This window comes from Theobroma cacao, chromosome 4 (genome assembly GCF_000208745.1).
Source record: "Theobroma cacao cultivar B97-61/B2 chromosome 4, Criollo_cocoa_genome_V2, whole genome shotgun sequence".
Classification (NCBI taxonomy): Eukaryota; Viridiplantae; Streptophyta; class Magnoliopsida; order Malvales; family Malvaceae; genus Theobroma; species Theobroma cacao.
This window is the reverse complement of record NC_030853.1, coordinates 31,145,614-31,160,907: the sequence shown is the minus strand read 5'-3', so window position 1 is coordinate 31,160,907 and position 15,294 is coordinate 31,145,614. Positions and strand designations below refer to the sequence as shown.

The window sequence follows — 15,294 nt, the reverse complement described above, 5'->3', positions numbered from 1 at the left end:
ACTTCAATCATGGCTTCTATCCATGGATTATCAGCTGCCAGTCTTATCAAAATTGCAAGAGCAAGTTTCAATAAAATTGCTTCCCTGGAATGGTTTGATCTCTCTGTGCTGAACAAATTCTTCAATGATGGTTGCTTTAATCTTTCTGGTGATGAGATAAAAGACGTAGAGCTTGCAATTCTTCTGCTAGCTTCTGCTGACAAGGTTGACAGCCGACAGTTTGAACATGCACGAAAGTTCCTAAACTTGTGTGATTTCTTGTCTTCCAATGCTGGAAGTTCAATACAAAGGGTGGTGCATTATTTCAGTAAGGCTCTTCGAGAGAAGATGGATGGAGAAACTGGGGCAACCACATCAAAGGCTGGGGAAAGCAGGGGAGGAGAACTATCGCATCCAGATGAGACAATGGTGAGTTTGAACCCTGCTCTCATTACATGTTCCCTAAAACTTCCCTTCGTTCAGGTTACACAGTTTGCTGGACTCCAAGCAATCATAGAAAATGTAGCCTCAGCAAAGAAGGTTCATTTCATTGACCTTGCAATTAGAAGTGGAGCACAATGCACAGCCTTGATGCAAGCTCTTGCAACTCGTGATGAATGCTCGATTGAGCTTCTAAAAGTAACTGCTGTCGGGACAACATCACAGACAAAGATGAAAGAGACAGGTAAAAGGCTGGCCCGTTTTGCTGAAGCATTAAACATACCCTTTTTGTTTAACACTGTCATGGTGACAGACCTCAAAGACATCAGTGAAGATATGTTTGAGTTAAATGATGATGAAGCTGTAGTCGTCAGCTCCCGATTTCTGCTGAGACATACTTTAACACAATCTGATTGCTTGGAATCTATAATAAGAGTGGTTAAGAACCTCAATCCATGCATTGTGGTAATCACAGAGTTTGAGGCAGATCACACATCTCCGATTTTCATGGAACGCTTTTCTGAAGCATTGTCTTTCTATACTACATATTTTGATTGCCTCGAAGATTGTTTTGATCGGTGTGATCAAAACAGGACGATTTTGGAGGCTGCATACTTGGGTCTAGAGATCCGAAATACTGTTGCAGCAGAGGATGAAGATAGGATTTTCCGGGACATGAAAATTGAAGCCTGGAGAACCTGTTTGACGAATTTGGGGCTGGTAGAAGTAGAGCTAAGTTCATCATCTTTGTATCAAGCAAATTTGGTGGCCACACAGTTTGCTCCTGGAAATACTTGCACATGTTGTAGGAATGGGAAGTCCCTAGTTGTCAACTGGAAAGGGACACCAATTCTTTCTCTTTCCACTTGGAAATTATTTGAACAAAGCAAGCCAAGAAGGAATTGCAATGTAAAACGCAAATCTCTCGGTGACCCAGCTCTGTAACTTAAACTGCACATGTTTTGATGTATTGTCTTGAGAAAATCATAAATCCGAAATCCTGTTCTGATTCACAGTCACAGTTCCCTCTGCCTTTAAAACGAGGTGGGATATCTTCTAGAAGGAATGTGTTTTCCTGGAGTTCACTTTATTTGCTTGTTATACAAGTTTTAAAAGAAAAGCTCCTTTTTTTCTCCTAGAAAGCCATGCAGGGAGGATAATATGTGCATGCATTGGTTGACAATAATCACTTATCCTAATTTCAACCCAAAAATATAAACAGAGATCATATTTTTCTCAGCTATAACTTAGAGGGGAAAATTGATTAGGACAAAGGAGAACCATTTTATTGTGCAATCATTGAGGAAGTACATTAGTCAAGTCTGCAATCAAAATGAGCTCAAAGATTATTAAAAACAAAAAAGAAAAGAGCTCAAGGACCCATTTTCGGGTACGTTTTTCCTTGATGAACATAGACAGAGAGGGGATTCACAAAAGTTGCTCATCAATGGCTAACTCTTCTATTATGTTTCCATGGTTTAGAGGATTGAAGCACGGGATATCAGAGCATTTGTTAGGTAAGGTGGTAGAGTCCACGTCTTGATTCCATGAGAGAATAGGCCTAGGATATTTGCGTGCGATGATTACTGAATTTATGACTTCATCAGTTGGATGAAACACTGAAAGAACTTCAAAGCCTTGAAGATCACAAGGATCAATGGCAGGATATAAGAATGCTCGAGCTCCTTGTGCACTCCTTAGCAACAGAAAAGCTCCTGGAGCCATGTACTCAGCCAAGTGACGTATTACTTGAGCCTTCTCCTCCTTTTCCATACCTACTAGAGCCGCCAAGAAAATAACTTCATATTCCTTTAAGCCACTGGACACGTTCATAACATCAGCAGTGTGGAAAAACATTCGTTTTGATAAGTCAGGATCCGAGGAAACCAACTGAAAGGCTTTGGCATTTGCAGATGGATCAATATCATAGTTATGGAAGGAGGTAGAAATTAGATTTTTGGTAGCCAAGATGATGGAAGCGAGAGGGAGGGGACTGGAGCCTATAAAAGCCACTTGGTTGGGAAGTGTGGTGCACTCTTTTTGCAGCATGGAAAATTCCAGATGAGTCAGTTTGAGGTAATTGGAATAGTAAGGGAAGATACTGATATGGTCAAGTGGATTTGCATGAGATCCTATGAAGGTAGAGAAATGTTCCTCTAAGATTCCCTCAGCTTCCCCACAAACTTTAATTAGCCTGGATCTCATTTCTTGAACTCTTTCACTCAACTTGGTGATATCAATGTCACTTGGGGATAGACATGTAAGCACAAGTTTGGTGAAGAGGGTGTTGACATGGTTGGAGGGACTGAGGTCTTCTAACCTTGAAATTTTCTCATAGAGATTGGTGATATTAGCTACCAATAGCTCCTGATGAGATTCCATAATGTCACTATAAGATTTTAGGGAGTATCCAGGGAGAAGCAATACACTCCTGCTAAGCCAAGGGCACTCTCCTTTGAAGACTTATATATGCATATGGGGAGGCTTTATCTTCTCTGAAGAGGTGATTTAATCTCCACTGCTTCATTGGCCAATTATAAAATTGCAGATTGTAATGCGTAAAAACCATTAACTCATACAAGATTGTAGCATGAGGGGAATCACAATGGCTGCCCCTGAACCCCATTGGAGAGCGCTGGGAAAAAGGGACAAAAATGAAAAAGAAACCAGATGCTGTCACAGAAAAGTTGGATTTAAAATATGGTTAAAACTTAAAATACTTCATAGAGGTCAGAGAAAGGTTTTTTTGGTTTTTAGCTAGTATATCAGAAGCAAGAGTTCCTCAAGAGTACGGCAGATGACACGATAGCAAGTTTTTTCTTACATTAAGAGGAGCTAAGTTAAAGCCAAAGGTCATTGTAAAGTCATGATCACCGTCATTAGTCACTATGAGGATTGAGGCATGCATGACCTCTAAAATGCATTCTATGCCCGTACAGGGTGCTTTTCTTTGGGGGGGTTTGAGTCTGACTCCTCTTACCACTACTTAGAATGTACCTGTCAATCACAGATTGATGGAAAACCACTTATTTAGCCACTCTGCACTAAAGTTCTAAACATTCCAAACCTGACACCGCGTACTTTAATCCAGCATAAAAGAAAAACAAAAAGAATGATTAGGCATATCTTCATCTGTTTGCTTAGTTACAACATATAACTGTAGCAAAACAATTTTACTGTGAATAACCGATGTGAAGCAGCCAGTAAAGTTCAAGGCAATGCAGCAGCATCAGCTGGGGGAAGAAGGTGGAATGTTGTTATAGTAGTGCTTTTCCACTAATCAACAGAAAAGAGGGCCATTGCATCCGTCAACCCTGTGAGTACATAATGTCGACATTCTATGTTGTCACAGAAACTAGTCCTCTCAATTTGCAATCCATGTGGTTCTTCCTCTTGCTTCTGCTTTTTTCTTGTAATTTTCTATTCTGATTTGACTGGTTGTAAATCTATTCATTGTCTAATCTAATCATAGTTGTTTTTGGAGCTGTCTGCTTTCTACATGATGCTTTTGCATTCCACTTGCCTTTGACCTATCATTTGATACTGGTTTTTACTTTTGCTTGAGTGCTGGTGACGGCAGAGTACTATCTCTTCCCTAGGCTCAGCAGAAACCAATGGTAGCTTAACCTCCATAACCTAACCTAACATCATACTCTATCTGTACCAAGCCCTTTGCTGTAAATTTCTGCTGTTAAGTTATAAAGCCCCAAAATATGGTTTCATAAATCAATAAATCTGAAAATAAATGCCATTTTTGATTGCCCAGAAACAAAAGCAATGCCATATATTTTGTGATTAAAATAAATTTCATTTGATCTTTGATAAGTTACCTAACTTATTCTAAACCCATAACTTATTTACTGAGTTGAGTGAATAAGTTTGCTTCATTTGACCTTTCTATGCATCTGTTAGACTCAAGTTTTTGACGTTCTGATCCTGGCTACACTTCGACCAAGTTATTCCCACACCAGGCCCAACAGTACCCAATTTTTCTAAAGTTAAGGGCCTACCTGTCGACTGGTAATCAGACCAAATAATTTCCCAAAACACAACCCAAGAAACTACACATTTCCAGGGACAGTCACCGCATTATGTAAGTACATGTGTCTCTCAGCGCAACTCCGCAAGCCCCAGCAGGCCAGCACGGCCCAACATCACGGCCAGGATGGTTACAGGTGAATCTCGAAGTTGACGCATGCGAAGGCGGAAGTGAAGAGAAGAAATTTCTTTAACTAGGAACTGGGAAGCTCGTTCTGGGACACAAAGACAAAAGTTAAGCGGACAAAAATGGAGGGGAAGACGGGGGAAGAAATGGGTAAGACCTTGATGACTGAGACATGGCTGAGGAAGCACCGTTTGTTGTACGTTGGAGCTACTAGACACCCTTTCATCCTCAGCATTCGAGATGGGAACATTGATCTTTCATCTTTCAAAACATGGCTGGTATTTTTCTGATTTTTTATTCTTGATAATCTGTTTGTAGCAATTTGTTAACATTTAGGCATAATTACTATGCTAGCTCTATTGAAAGTTGTTTCTTTAGAGGAAAATTGATTGCTTTGAATCCAATTTTGATGCTTTATAATATGAACTGACTTGGTCCCAAATTTTTTTTTAAAAAATAAAACTTCAGGGGCAGGATTACGTATTTGTTAGAGCGTTTGTGCCGTTTGCAGCAAGTGTGTTGAGTAAAGCTTGCAAGGGATCAGATAATAGTAGTAATGATGTGGAAGTGATGTTGGGAGGTATGGCTGCTCTAAATGATGAGATTGCATGGTTCAAGAAAGAAGCTTCCAAGTGGGGCGTTCAGCTCTCTGATATTGTTCCTCAGAAGGCCAATCAAAATTACTGCCGGTAATCATTTTATATATAGGGTGTTTACCAAAAGTTTTTGCTTTTGATTATGCTTGTTGCTGTGATTACTCTGGAATTATTTCATATTAGTGCCTTTATAGCTAATGGAAATGTGTGTTCATGGACAATCTGATGTCTTTCTTTGAGTTGCTAAATCATGAATTCCAATGTTTAGGAGGTCTAAAGTACAATTTAGAACGAGCTTAATGAGTATTTTCTTGAATATGGGTTTCTGCTCATTGCAAGTTGTCAACTTCTTAGCCTAACTAAGCCTTGGTCAGAGTCCTAGTGATCCTTAATCCAATGGATATATGTGTTTTAGTGTTCATCTTTGGGATCATTTCCAGGTAGAAATGGTCTCTTGATTGAATCCAGTAATTTCTTTCTTCGTCAAACTGATGGTCAATATGAAAGAACAATTAAGATCTTTGAAGATATATTGAAGCTTGATATAATTGATTTGGAAGATTATTGGAATGGATATTATCTTTTGCAAAAGTTGAATTGAAAGTTGAGAGGAGATAACCTCTTATTTAGTTTTTTCATTGCTGCCATTAAGCCCATGTTAAAGTTGTGGCATCAGAGAGATTTGCATTGAGCTGTGCATATATGTTCTTGGCATTTATGTGTTACCTTTACCTGGGGTGTGCTATATTGAGTTTAAGAATCAAAGGGTAGATCCTGGTTCATGTAGATCAATTAGATAGAATTATTATTATAGAGTTTGGAAAAAGAGTGATTTAATTGAAGTTCTAGTCTAAATTCTCTTTTAAAACTTTCTCCTTTTAATGCACAAAGACATCTTAAATAGGCTCTTGGAAATTGTATTATTGATCATCGGATATGATTCCATAGTCTTGAGTTAAAATATTGAAGCAGACACATTGTTTATTTTATATTGCAGATTTCTTGAGAGCTTAATGAGCCCAGAAGTTGAATATACTGTTGCAATCACAGCTTTTTGGGCGATTGAAGCTGTCTATCAAGAGAGTTTTGCCCACTGCCTGGAAGATGGCACTAAACCCCCCCCTGAGCTTCAGGAAACTTGCCAAAGATGGGGCAATGAAGGTTTTGGTCAGTACTGCAATGCTCTCAGAAAAATTGCCGATAGACAGCTAGAGAAGGCTTCTGATGATGTGATCACAAAAGCCGAAGTGACATTCTTGCGTGTTCTTGAACATGAGGTTGATTTTTGGAATATAAGCCATGGGGGAACCTGAACTTTATGAACCTGATATGATTTGAATAGGTTGCCCTCTTTCCTCATCTGAAGTGAAGGTGCCAACTATGACTTTTCCTTAGCATAGAAAAGCATAGAATTAGCTTGCTAAATCTATGAGATTGCACAATATTATAAACAGTATAGCACTGGACAAATATGTTAAAACAGTGTCTGTATTGTTTTATGTTGTATCTTCAATGTGTTAATCAATCAATAGTTTGCTATCTTGTTCCTCATTCTCACCTTGAAAAGTATCATTTGAGGCAGGGAGACCATTCCGAGCAGAGGAAGCCTACAAAATTCCTGTTTGTTTTTGGATTATGGAATATGGAATGAACCTCTGGAAAGACCTGAAGAAATTTCTCAAGCAAAATGTAATAGGAAAATGGCTGTTCTTGTTCTTCAATAAATAGTTGTAGGTTGATAGCATGAAAAATTTGACCTGCATTCCATTCTTTGCGCAAGGAAAAAGGGGAAGGAAAAAAAAAGAATGTGGGAGAAGAAGATAACCATGAACGGCCTTATCTTGTAGGAATTGTTTTTTTATTGCTTTGAAATTCGTTGCACGAAAAAGAAAATGATTTGATAGATATCTAGAAATCAAAATCCATATGATTTAGGTACGCACCAAGGGTTCCTTCAAGGGAAATACAGACCAAACAATTTTGATGAACTGTAAAGAAACACTGGAAGCAAGGTTTTATTTCATGTATGTACAAACTGCAAAAATACCAGACTAGAAAACCAATTGAATCTAGTCATTTTGTACATGAGAAATCCAAAGTCTTGGAACAAAATTTAATAGTTGAACATCCCAACAGAGGCCATGATGGGCTGACCAGAACCATGACACTGCCAAGACTCCAAATGGGGTTCCTTGATGTCAGCAGTTCGATCGGAAAAGCTTCCAGGCTGCATCAAGTTCATTTGCAACAGGTCCATGTGAGTTTGCATCAGTTCCAGATTCCTTAAATATTGAGCCAACTCCAACTTTTGGGCCTTCAGGAGATTGTTTTCTGACTCCAGAACAAAAGTCTTCTGCATTAAAATTTCATAATTGTCAGCATTCCTGCATATCTCTACATTCAAAGAAGCAACCTCTCTGACCAAGTCCTCCAACAGCTTTTGCTTCTTCATTCGTGATCGTCTTGCAGATTCTCGGTTTGATAGCATCCTCTTTCTCTTCTTTTCATCCATGGCCATGCAGCGAGCATCTGCCTCAGACCCTGAGCTCGTCTGTGGGAGGGGATTCGACATCTTCTTGGGGTAGAATTAGAATAACAGCAGCCTTAGAATCTAGGATAGTAAAGGTAATACAGTACCTTCAAGAACTTGTAAAACTCGGGTAAAATCAAACTAGAATTCCTTGCAGCCAAAAGAAAACAAAAAATAATGACAACAAAAAAGGAAAAATCAAACCAAAATTATTGAGAAGACGTAAAACCAATGAAGAATGACAACAGACACTGAATGGAAGAAAAGAATCTGTGAGAATGAAGAAAGGCAGTTCATATCATAAGTCTTATGAAGAAAAATTTTATTGATAAAAAGGCAGAACCATAACGAAAAACAGAACAGAAATCTCGGGCTGAGAAACAAAAGAGAGGGTTGTGATTAGAGGACTTAAAAGGGGTGAAGATAAGGAGAAGAAAGCTGTTGAAGAGTTGAAAAGTGGAGAATTCGGAGCTTCCAGAGGGGGATATATAAAGACAAAGGGTTCATCCTGAAACAATATTAAAATAAAAAAAATAAAAGGAGGGTTTATCCTTTATCCATTAAGGATTATGAACATGAAGCTTGAAGGAATCTTCCATGTGGGGTTGGTGAATGGCGGAGAAACGTGTGTTAATCCAATTGACAGTTCCATTTCTATATTTGCCATTGGTCAAAGACAATGTATGCTGCAAAGTTGTTAATCACATGAACAATGAACTTCTTTTTTTGTCACAGCTGGTTTCGACTGTCCTTTAATTTCTCTAGGTTACGGACTGATCAGTTGAAAATTTCTTCCATGGCACCATCCATCTCATGCTTTCCCCTGCTTTCTGGGACGGCAAAGATTGCTTAGCATGAGGCTGTGTCTGTCTTTCCTTATAAATGTCCAAGGATCCATTTTAACCCCACTGTTTTTCACCTAATTCTCGTGTTAAATCTAAAGGCTGAATCACCGTTTTGAGCTTCTATTATGCCTAAGGTTCCCCTTGTTTTACATAACCATCTCCCCTCCTAATTTGCCCATTGTTTCCATCTCTTCTCCTCCCTAAACAAAGCCTAAGACTTCATTTCTTGGTGCAACAGTCAATTAAAAATTTGCAGTACTATCAGATAAGGCAACTAACAATTCTCACCTTTTTATTTTGTTTTAATTCTTATTCTCCTTATCTAAAACAATAAAATTTAATAATAATCAGAATAAAATTTTCTATCGTGCTTGATATCTAAATAAAAGTCTTTTGTCTCACTTCATATTCATATAACATCTTTTACATAATTTTACATTCGAGGGTACTCATAGGAAGGGGTGCTAATAGGAATCTATATAATATTTCTTAAGGGAAGTCGTTTTTCTTACCTGAAGTTTCTTTATCATTATCCACTCACATTTCTAGTATTTTTCTTCCTTTGTTGTGACTGCCCCATCCACCTTTTTTTTCTTCATGTCCTTATCTAGTTAGCTGCTTTTGTAGACTAAAGGCCAAGGTGGTCCTGCGTGGCCTTTTTCAGCTAAATTTGTCTGCAAACTTTAGTCCAATTGCAACCCGAATTAAGATTTTATTTGTTTATAAACGTCAATGCTTTTGCAGATATTCTTAAAAAGTTAATCTCCATGGTCCTACATGTGAGTAAGAGCACCATTTTTGTCCTGATTTGTGTGAAGATAGTTTATGCATTTACGTCTCTGCATTCGTGTGCCTGCGCAGCCAAGCAGCTAGAGGCTTCCTTTTCGTCTCACTCCCATGTAATTTAACACAATTTTTTCCTGAAATGGCTATGAAATGGAAGAATTTTCATGCAGAAAAGAAGTCTCAGTTCAAGCCTATCTCATCTGCAACATCTTTAATTCATACCAACTTAAGTTTTATTTGAAATCATTCATAACTTTCTGTCATAGTTATAAACTGGTGCTTACATGTATCCTTTCTAGTCGTCGCAGTGCTCTGCTCTGACCACAGCTTAGAGCCAAGGGTGGAATCATGCATTTTTTACTTAAAAAACTCATCTGGCTAGCTTGGATCTATCTTTGTGACAAAGCTTAATGCGAAACAGCCGTACCCAATTTATGATGATGATGTCATTTGTCATGTACTCCCCCCAAAAAAATGTCAGTCGTCATGCTAAAATAGTAACATGCAGCCCTACCAAGGAAACTACAGTAGGTGGAGATTGTATAGATAAGAGTCCACCAATGTTGTTAATAGATAATACTGTAAATTTGGTCTGATAATCTCATAAGAAACTCGACCCAGCAGTTCTGCTTGATGGGTTAGAAATTTTTTACTCAAATAAACAGAAATCTTTTCTGGAATTTTGCACCATGTATCTAATTTACACTACTGAATAGAAACTTTTTGCCGTTCAGTCTTATAGTTAAAGTTATTTGTACAGTAGATTCTACAACAAGAGGCGTAAAACCCACAGTTCAGTTGCTCATGGAACACTTGCTTATGAAAATATGTCCATTGCATTAGCAGATATAGTTGAAGTCTGAGTAGCTAGCTAGCATGCATCCTAGATCAGGCAGCACAAGGGTTGCCCACTTTGACAGTTGACTGCAAATCAGTATTATGGCCAGTTCCACATCCTTAGCATTTTATATCTTTTGGTTGCCAGATGACCATTGTTGCAGTGGGAAGAGGGGAGGCCAGGAACTGTATATCCAGGCTAAACCTGCCCCCCTTTCTTTTTCCTTCTTAATTTCTTTGCTTTTGGGGGAGAGGGGGGGGGGGGGGGGGGGGGTTGGCTTGACTTGATTGACATATGGAATCACATGTCCTTCTATCAGTTCTGGAGCAAGAATAATGCATCTGCTTCAGAGCATAGCTTCTCTGTTACGACAAATTGGGCACATTCCTCATCATGTCAGCAGTGCTTTATCAGGTCTTCTTCATCAGCAATAGATAAGGATTTTCTGCAAGTTTCATTAAAGGGAACGCACTAGTATTTTGAATTAACTTTTTCTGCTCCTTTTCACACTGCAAGAATGAATTCTAGTTTAACAGAATCTTGATATGTTATATATGTGTGACTATGAAGCCTGAGTAAATGACAAGCAACTTGAACAGATCACACAGATGAATTTGTACCCATTAACAGGATAAGATTTGAGCTTCGATGCTAATCTAAATATCTTTTGACTTGATGGGAGAAAATTCTGTTCATTTCGAGTTGCTTTATGCTTCCACACCAAGGAAAATGAAAGATAAAAGCAGTATCCAAGAATTGAAAAAAGTTTACTCGTGTGGCTGCTAAGATTCGGGACCAGTTCTCAAAAGCTGCAATAGAACCATTTTAAAACTAATTAAACTGCATTATGCTCCTTTTGTTATTAAGCCTACTGCAGATTTCCCTGCTAATACAATGTCTAGTTCACAATATGTATTCTGAATAAGTAATTGTGGAAAATGGAAGCAGCTTTGCAAACATTAGCTTGAGGAGCATGCAACTAGAACTATTCTAAAGTTCTACTTTGCTTTCCCTTTTTTAAGATGTTGGGAGAGAAGGGTTATAAGTTGAGCTTTCATCTCATGCATACCATTGCAGTGCAGGGTTCCATGAAAATTAATTTCCAAGACAGATGTCAATTGTCAAATCTCTTATTTCTTGCTACCGTCTAGGAAGAAAGAATGAGATAGAATGGAGAATGATGAAAAGGAAAATAAAAAAGACCAAGAAGCTTCGAAGATCTAGACTAACGAATTATGCAGCAAACTGCAAACAAGAATGAAGACTTCGTTTATAAGAAAAAGAAGGCTTTCCCATGTTGGTTCTAGATTTCTAGAGGTACCCTGGTCCATTCCGGTGCATCGGCTTGCTCTTTTCAATTGCTGACAGAAAACGCCTGACGAAATATTGCTGACTCAATCAGCATTAAATTGCCCCAATTTGTAATAATTAATAGATAAAACTTGGCGTTTAAGCTGACACACGTGATTCTCCCTTTCTACATCTATAAAAAGAAATGTCATCCTCTCCTTTGTGCATCATAGTGGTGGACAAGCGCCCAAAAGCAAAGAGACAGGAAATAAAAGGGCTGGTTTTAGGCTTCTCACTGCAACCATGACTATAGATAGCAGTGCTCGTGTCAAGAATCAGGTGAGGGACAGCATTGAACATGGGTTCGATGGTATGCACCGGGTGGCTGACGCCGTGACCTTTCCTTTGGCAGCTGTAGATGGTGCTATCCATGGAGTTGCTCGAGGAGTTCTCAACTGGCTCACTGATACACATCCTGAAGACCGAAAGAAAAAGTGCAAGCCTGGCCATGCTGCACCCCCACCCCCACCTAATCCCTACTATTCTGCACCTGCCCCTCCACCCGCATATGCGCAGTCCTATCCATATGCATACAATTATGGTTATCCTCCGCCTCCTCCTCCACCACCAGGACCGCTGCCACCACAAAGTCAGAACAATCCAGGATATCTTTTCTATGAGAAGCAACAATCCAGGACATCTACCTGGACCTCCTCCGATTCTAATGGTTACTACCCTGGGCGTCCTGGTAATTAACAGATTCAGAATGTTAATCAAGGATGGGGACTATAATATATAATACCAATCAAAATAATGGTGCAATCAAAGTGTTGGACAACTTTGGTGGTGCATGATCCTGAGCTTGCAATCTGAAAATCAAATATTAAAGCCAGAGGTCAATGATTGATCTCTGCTATGTAACTAAAATACTTATAAATAAGCAAATGTCATATGCTGCAAAGTGCAAACTGATGTAATATACATGCCTCCTGCTAAGAGGTGCTGGTTTGAATTGCTAATAGAATTACTAGTACAAGATTATCAAGTCCATCATCCAACTAGTTTGAGTTACTTCAAAAATATTTAATCATCATTTTTATTTTTTTTTTTAAAATTAAGAATTCGTACATATAAATAAAAGAGATTATGCACCAACCAATAAGTTAAATATTCGGATGTCTATTTTTTGTATTTATCACAACATTTTATTACATTTTACAATCTCTTGTTACGTGTAATAACTTTTTGTTATTTATTACAACTTTTAGCAAATGGTAGCCCTTTGATGACTAAGAGCATATGTTAGATGATGAAGTAGTCCGGAATAATTATAAGCCGTTAGAAATTCCTGATAAGGAATAGCTTTGCTTTCAAGCACATACTTTATTTTATTCCTTTTCACCTCTTCTTTATAAGAATGAAGGTCGCGGTCAATCCTCCAAAAGCAAAGAGAACCGAGAAAGAGAGGGCCATGAGGAGGAACCGAGTTAGGAATCGAGTGAGTGACTCTGTAGAACATGGGTTCGATATGCTGCACCGCGTAGCTGATCGTTGCGTGATGTATCCCTTGGCGGCCGCCGAAGGTGCTGTCCAGGGAGTTGCTCGAGGGGTTCACAACTTGGTCACACATAAACATCCTTCGGACCGAGCCACAGGCGACCCAGGCAGGTACTTCCGCAAGCCTCCTGACCATGCATACGGACAGCCCGTTGGACCATGTGTGTGTTACGGTCATCCTCCCGCTCCCGCTCCTCCACCACCACTACCACAGTTTCAGTACCATCCGGCATATCCAGTTCCTTGCCGCCCTCCCTACTAGTCTAAAAGCAACTTTTCTGTCTTAGCAATGACCATAAGATTAAAATGTCAAGGATAAGAACAATAAGACAGCTATGATCGCTCTTGTTTTGATTTCTGTATCACCTACAACTTATATAGCTTTTACAGGCATATTTTGTAGGATAGTTGCAACCCAATCCTCTAATATATAGTTCTACTTTATGGTAGCTTTGCCTGTAATGGAATCCAGTCCATCATCCAACTTGCTTTTGAAATTATTTGGGTTGCTTAACTTACATCTGTCAGAATTTTTTTCAATGGAGCTTGGCACACTGGGTGGTCTGACAGTGATAATGGTCTAGTTAGATCAATCAACAAATTACATGAATTATTAGTCGAAAACTTCTTGCAGTTGTCATCAAATTTGTTTTGGTTTATCTGATAAAAGACGAAGAGAAAACTGATTGTTAATAATATAAACTTGAACATGTCCATTAAGTCTTCTTGGAAAATGCTACAGCGCAATTTTACCGACTCAAAACCACGAATAAGTATTCCACGACCTTCTCGGAAAATAATGGACACAACCCACAAAGTATGATTGCCTTGGCGCAAGAAACAAATGGCTTGGACAGAAGTTTACAAGATCTGATCAGCAGCTGTGTTCAACTTTTCTGCTAAGCCGAGTTGTGTCCTGATGATGCTTGACAAGTATAGTAACAGCAACTGATCCTGCAGACTGTCATTAACAAGCTTATCAAAGGCTGGAGGAGATAGTTTAGGTAGGGACGCTACTGTATCTGCTATAAATCTACCGATGCTGTTATCCGCTGCAACCCGCCCTTCCACAACATCATCAACATATTTGTAGACATCATCTATCAAAGCCAACAGTCTTTCCATTGTGACTTCCATTCCTTCCAAATCATTCGGCAGTTTGTCAACTGCTGTTGTCTTGAGGATGTCTAATCCAAGTCGCTCAGCTTCAAGCATACGTAAATCAAGAGGAATTTTTTGGAATTGAGCAGCAAGCTGTAGGTCTCCAAGAGCTAAATTGACAGAAACATAAGCCTTTATGGTACCCTCTCCATTCCTAAATCCCGTATCCACTGTCAGATGAACAGGGTTAGGTACTTCCCTGGAATAAAAATCATGGATTAATGCACTACCGCCCTTGACTCCGAGCCCAGTGGAATACCATCCAACAATGACTTCTTTCGGATTCACTTTTTGGTGGGAGACTAACATATTATGATGGTATTCTATATCCAAAGCAACTTGTTCGGAGGATTCGGTGTGAGGAACGGCGTAGGAGTTACAGACATCGACGGTGCCGTCAGGGAGGACGGAGCCGAGAAGCGTGCCAATGACGCGTTCGGCTTGGTCGGGACGCCTCACGTAGCAATCGCAGATGTTCAATATGACGAGAGGGTGAACCTTCGCCGACAGGCTCGCCGTTGACGGCGCATTGAACTGCAAAACAGTGTGCTTGCTGGCCGCCATCTTGTCTCGCCGATCTCCTTTCGATTTGTCGGTTTGAGAAAGTGAAGGAAAGAGAGAGAGCTTACAATATTTTCCTTTTTCTAAAATTGCGTATGATATATATATATATATATATATAAATTAATCCTAATTTTATTCATATTCTAACTTTAACTGATAAAATTACAATATAATAATATTGTATGCTAATCTAACTATATAATTTTGTCTAAAAACCTTAACATTGGGAAGCATTCGCAGCCATCAAACTGAAAAAGAAATATAACAAAACAAGATATAAAGAAACTTTAATTATGGAATATCATAGGTCGAAGAGGTATAAACAAGCTAATTTGTGTTGGTTAGATTTAATAATTGTAATTAGGACTCTTCGTTCCGATGATGTGGCTGTAGTTTAGTGGTAAGAATTCCACGTTGTGGCCGTGGAGACCTGGGCTCGAATCCCAGCAGCCACAGTTGTCCTTTTCAATTGGACCAGAAAATACAAGTTTATTATTGTAATAAAAAGATAAAGATTTCTTCTTTATTTGTTAAATTAATGA

General features: G+C 39.0%; 5 protein-coding genes and 1 non-coding gene across 6 annotated transcripts; 3 read left to right on the top strand and 3 right to left on the bottom strand.

Annotated features, from left to right (window-relative positions):
• LOC18603634 (DELLA protein RGL2) lies at positions 10-1,365 on the top strand. The gene has a single exon (XM_007035715.2). The coding sequence runs from the start codon at positions 10-12 to the stop codon at positions 1,363-1,365; it is 1,356 nt and encodes a 451-aa protein (XP_007035777.2).
• LOC18603633 (nicotianamine synthase) lies at positions 1,742-2,855 on the bottom strand. The gene has a single exon (XM_018119790.1). The coding sequence runs from the start codon at positions 2,800-2,802 to the stop codon at positions 1,849-1,851; it is 954 nt and encodes a 317-aa protein (XP_017975279.1). The 5' UTR covers positions 2,803-2,855; the 3' UTR covers positions 1,742-1,848.
• On the top strand, positions 4,450-6,732 carry LOC18603632 (probable bifunctional TENA-E protein). Its single transcript, XM_007035713.2, has 3 exons — positions 4,450-4,863; positions 5,054-5,274; positions 6,179-6,732. Exons 1-3 carry the CDS (start codon positions 4,708-4,710, stop codon positions 6,492-6,494), a joined length of 693 nt encoding a protein of 230 aa, XP_007035775.2. The 5' UTR covers positions 4,450-4,707; the 3' UTR covers positions 6,495-6,732.
• Positions 7,166-8,190, bottom strand: LOC18603631 (bZIP transcription factor 53). Its single transcript, XM_007035712.2, has one exon. The coding sequence runs from the start codon at positions 7,751-7,753 to the stop codon at positions 7,295-7,297; it is 459 nt and encodes a 152-aa protein (XP_007035774.1). The 5' UTR covers positions 7,754-8,190; the 3' UTR covers positions 7,166-7,294.
• Positions 13,694-14,825, bottom strand: LOC18603628 (eukaryotic translation initiation factor 3 subunit F). Its single transcript, XM_007035708.2, has one exon. The coding sequence runs from the start codon at positions 14,750-14,752 to the stop codon at positions 13,889-13,891; it is 864 nt and encodes a 287-aa protein (XP_007035770.2). The 5' UTR covers positions 14,753-14,825; the 3' UTR covers positions 13,694-13,888.
• On the top strand, positions 15,136-15,207 carry TRNAH-GUG. Its single transcript has one exon. It is a non-coding gene; the product is annotated as a tRNA-His (tRNA).

Excerpts from the sequence above, each read along its gene's own strand:
- LOC18603634 (XM_007035715.2), top strand. The coding sequence starts at position 10 with ATGGCTTCTATCCATGGATTATCAGCTGCCAGTCTTATCAAAATTGCA.
- LOC18603633 (XM_018119790.1), bottom strand. The coding sequence starts at position 2,802 with ATGGAATCTCATCAGGAGCTATTGGTAGCTAATATCACCAATCTCTAT.
- LOC18603632 (XM_007035713.2), top strand. The coding sequence starts at position 4,708 with ATGGAGGGGAAGACGGGGGAAGAAATGGGTAAGACCTTGATGACTGAG. Across the intron at positions 4,864-5,053 it reads CATCTTTCAAAACATGGCTG|GGGCAGGATTACGTATTTGT; the intron begins GTATTTTTCTGA and ends ATAAAACTTCAG. Across the intron at positions 5,275-6,178 it reads GCCAATCAAAATTACTGCCG|ATTTCTTGAGAGCTTAATGA; the intron begins GTAATCATTTTA and ends TTTATATTGCAG.
- LOC18603631 (XM_007035712.2), bottom strand. The coding sequence starts at position 7,753 with ATGTCGAATCCCCTCCCACAGACGAGCTCAGGGTCTGAGGCAGATGCT.
- LOC18603628 (XM_007035708.2), bottom strand. The coding sequence starts at position 14,752 with ATGGCGGCCAGCAAGCACACTGTTTTGCAGTTCAATGCGCCGTCAACG.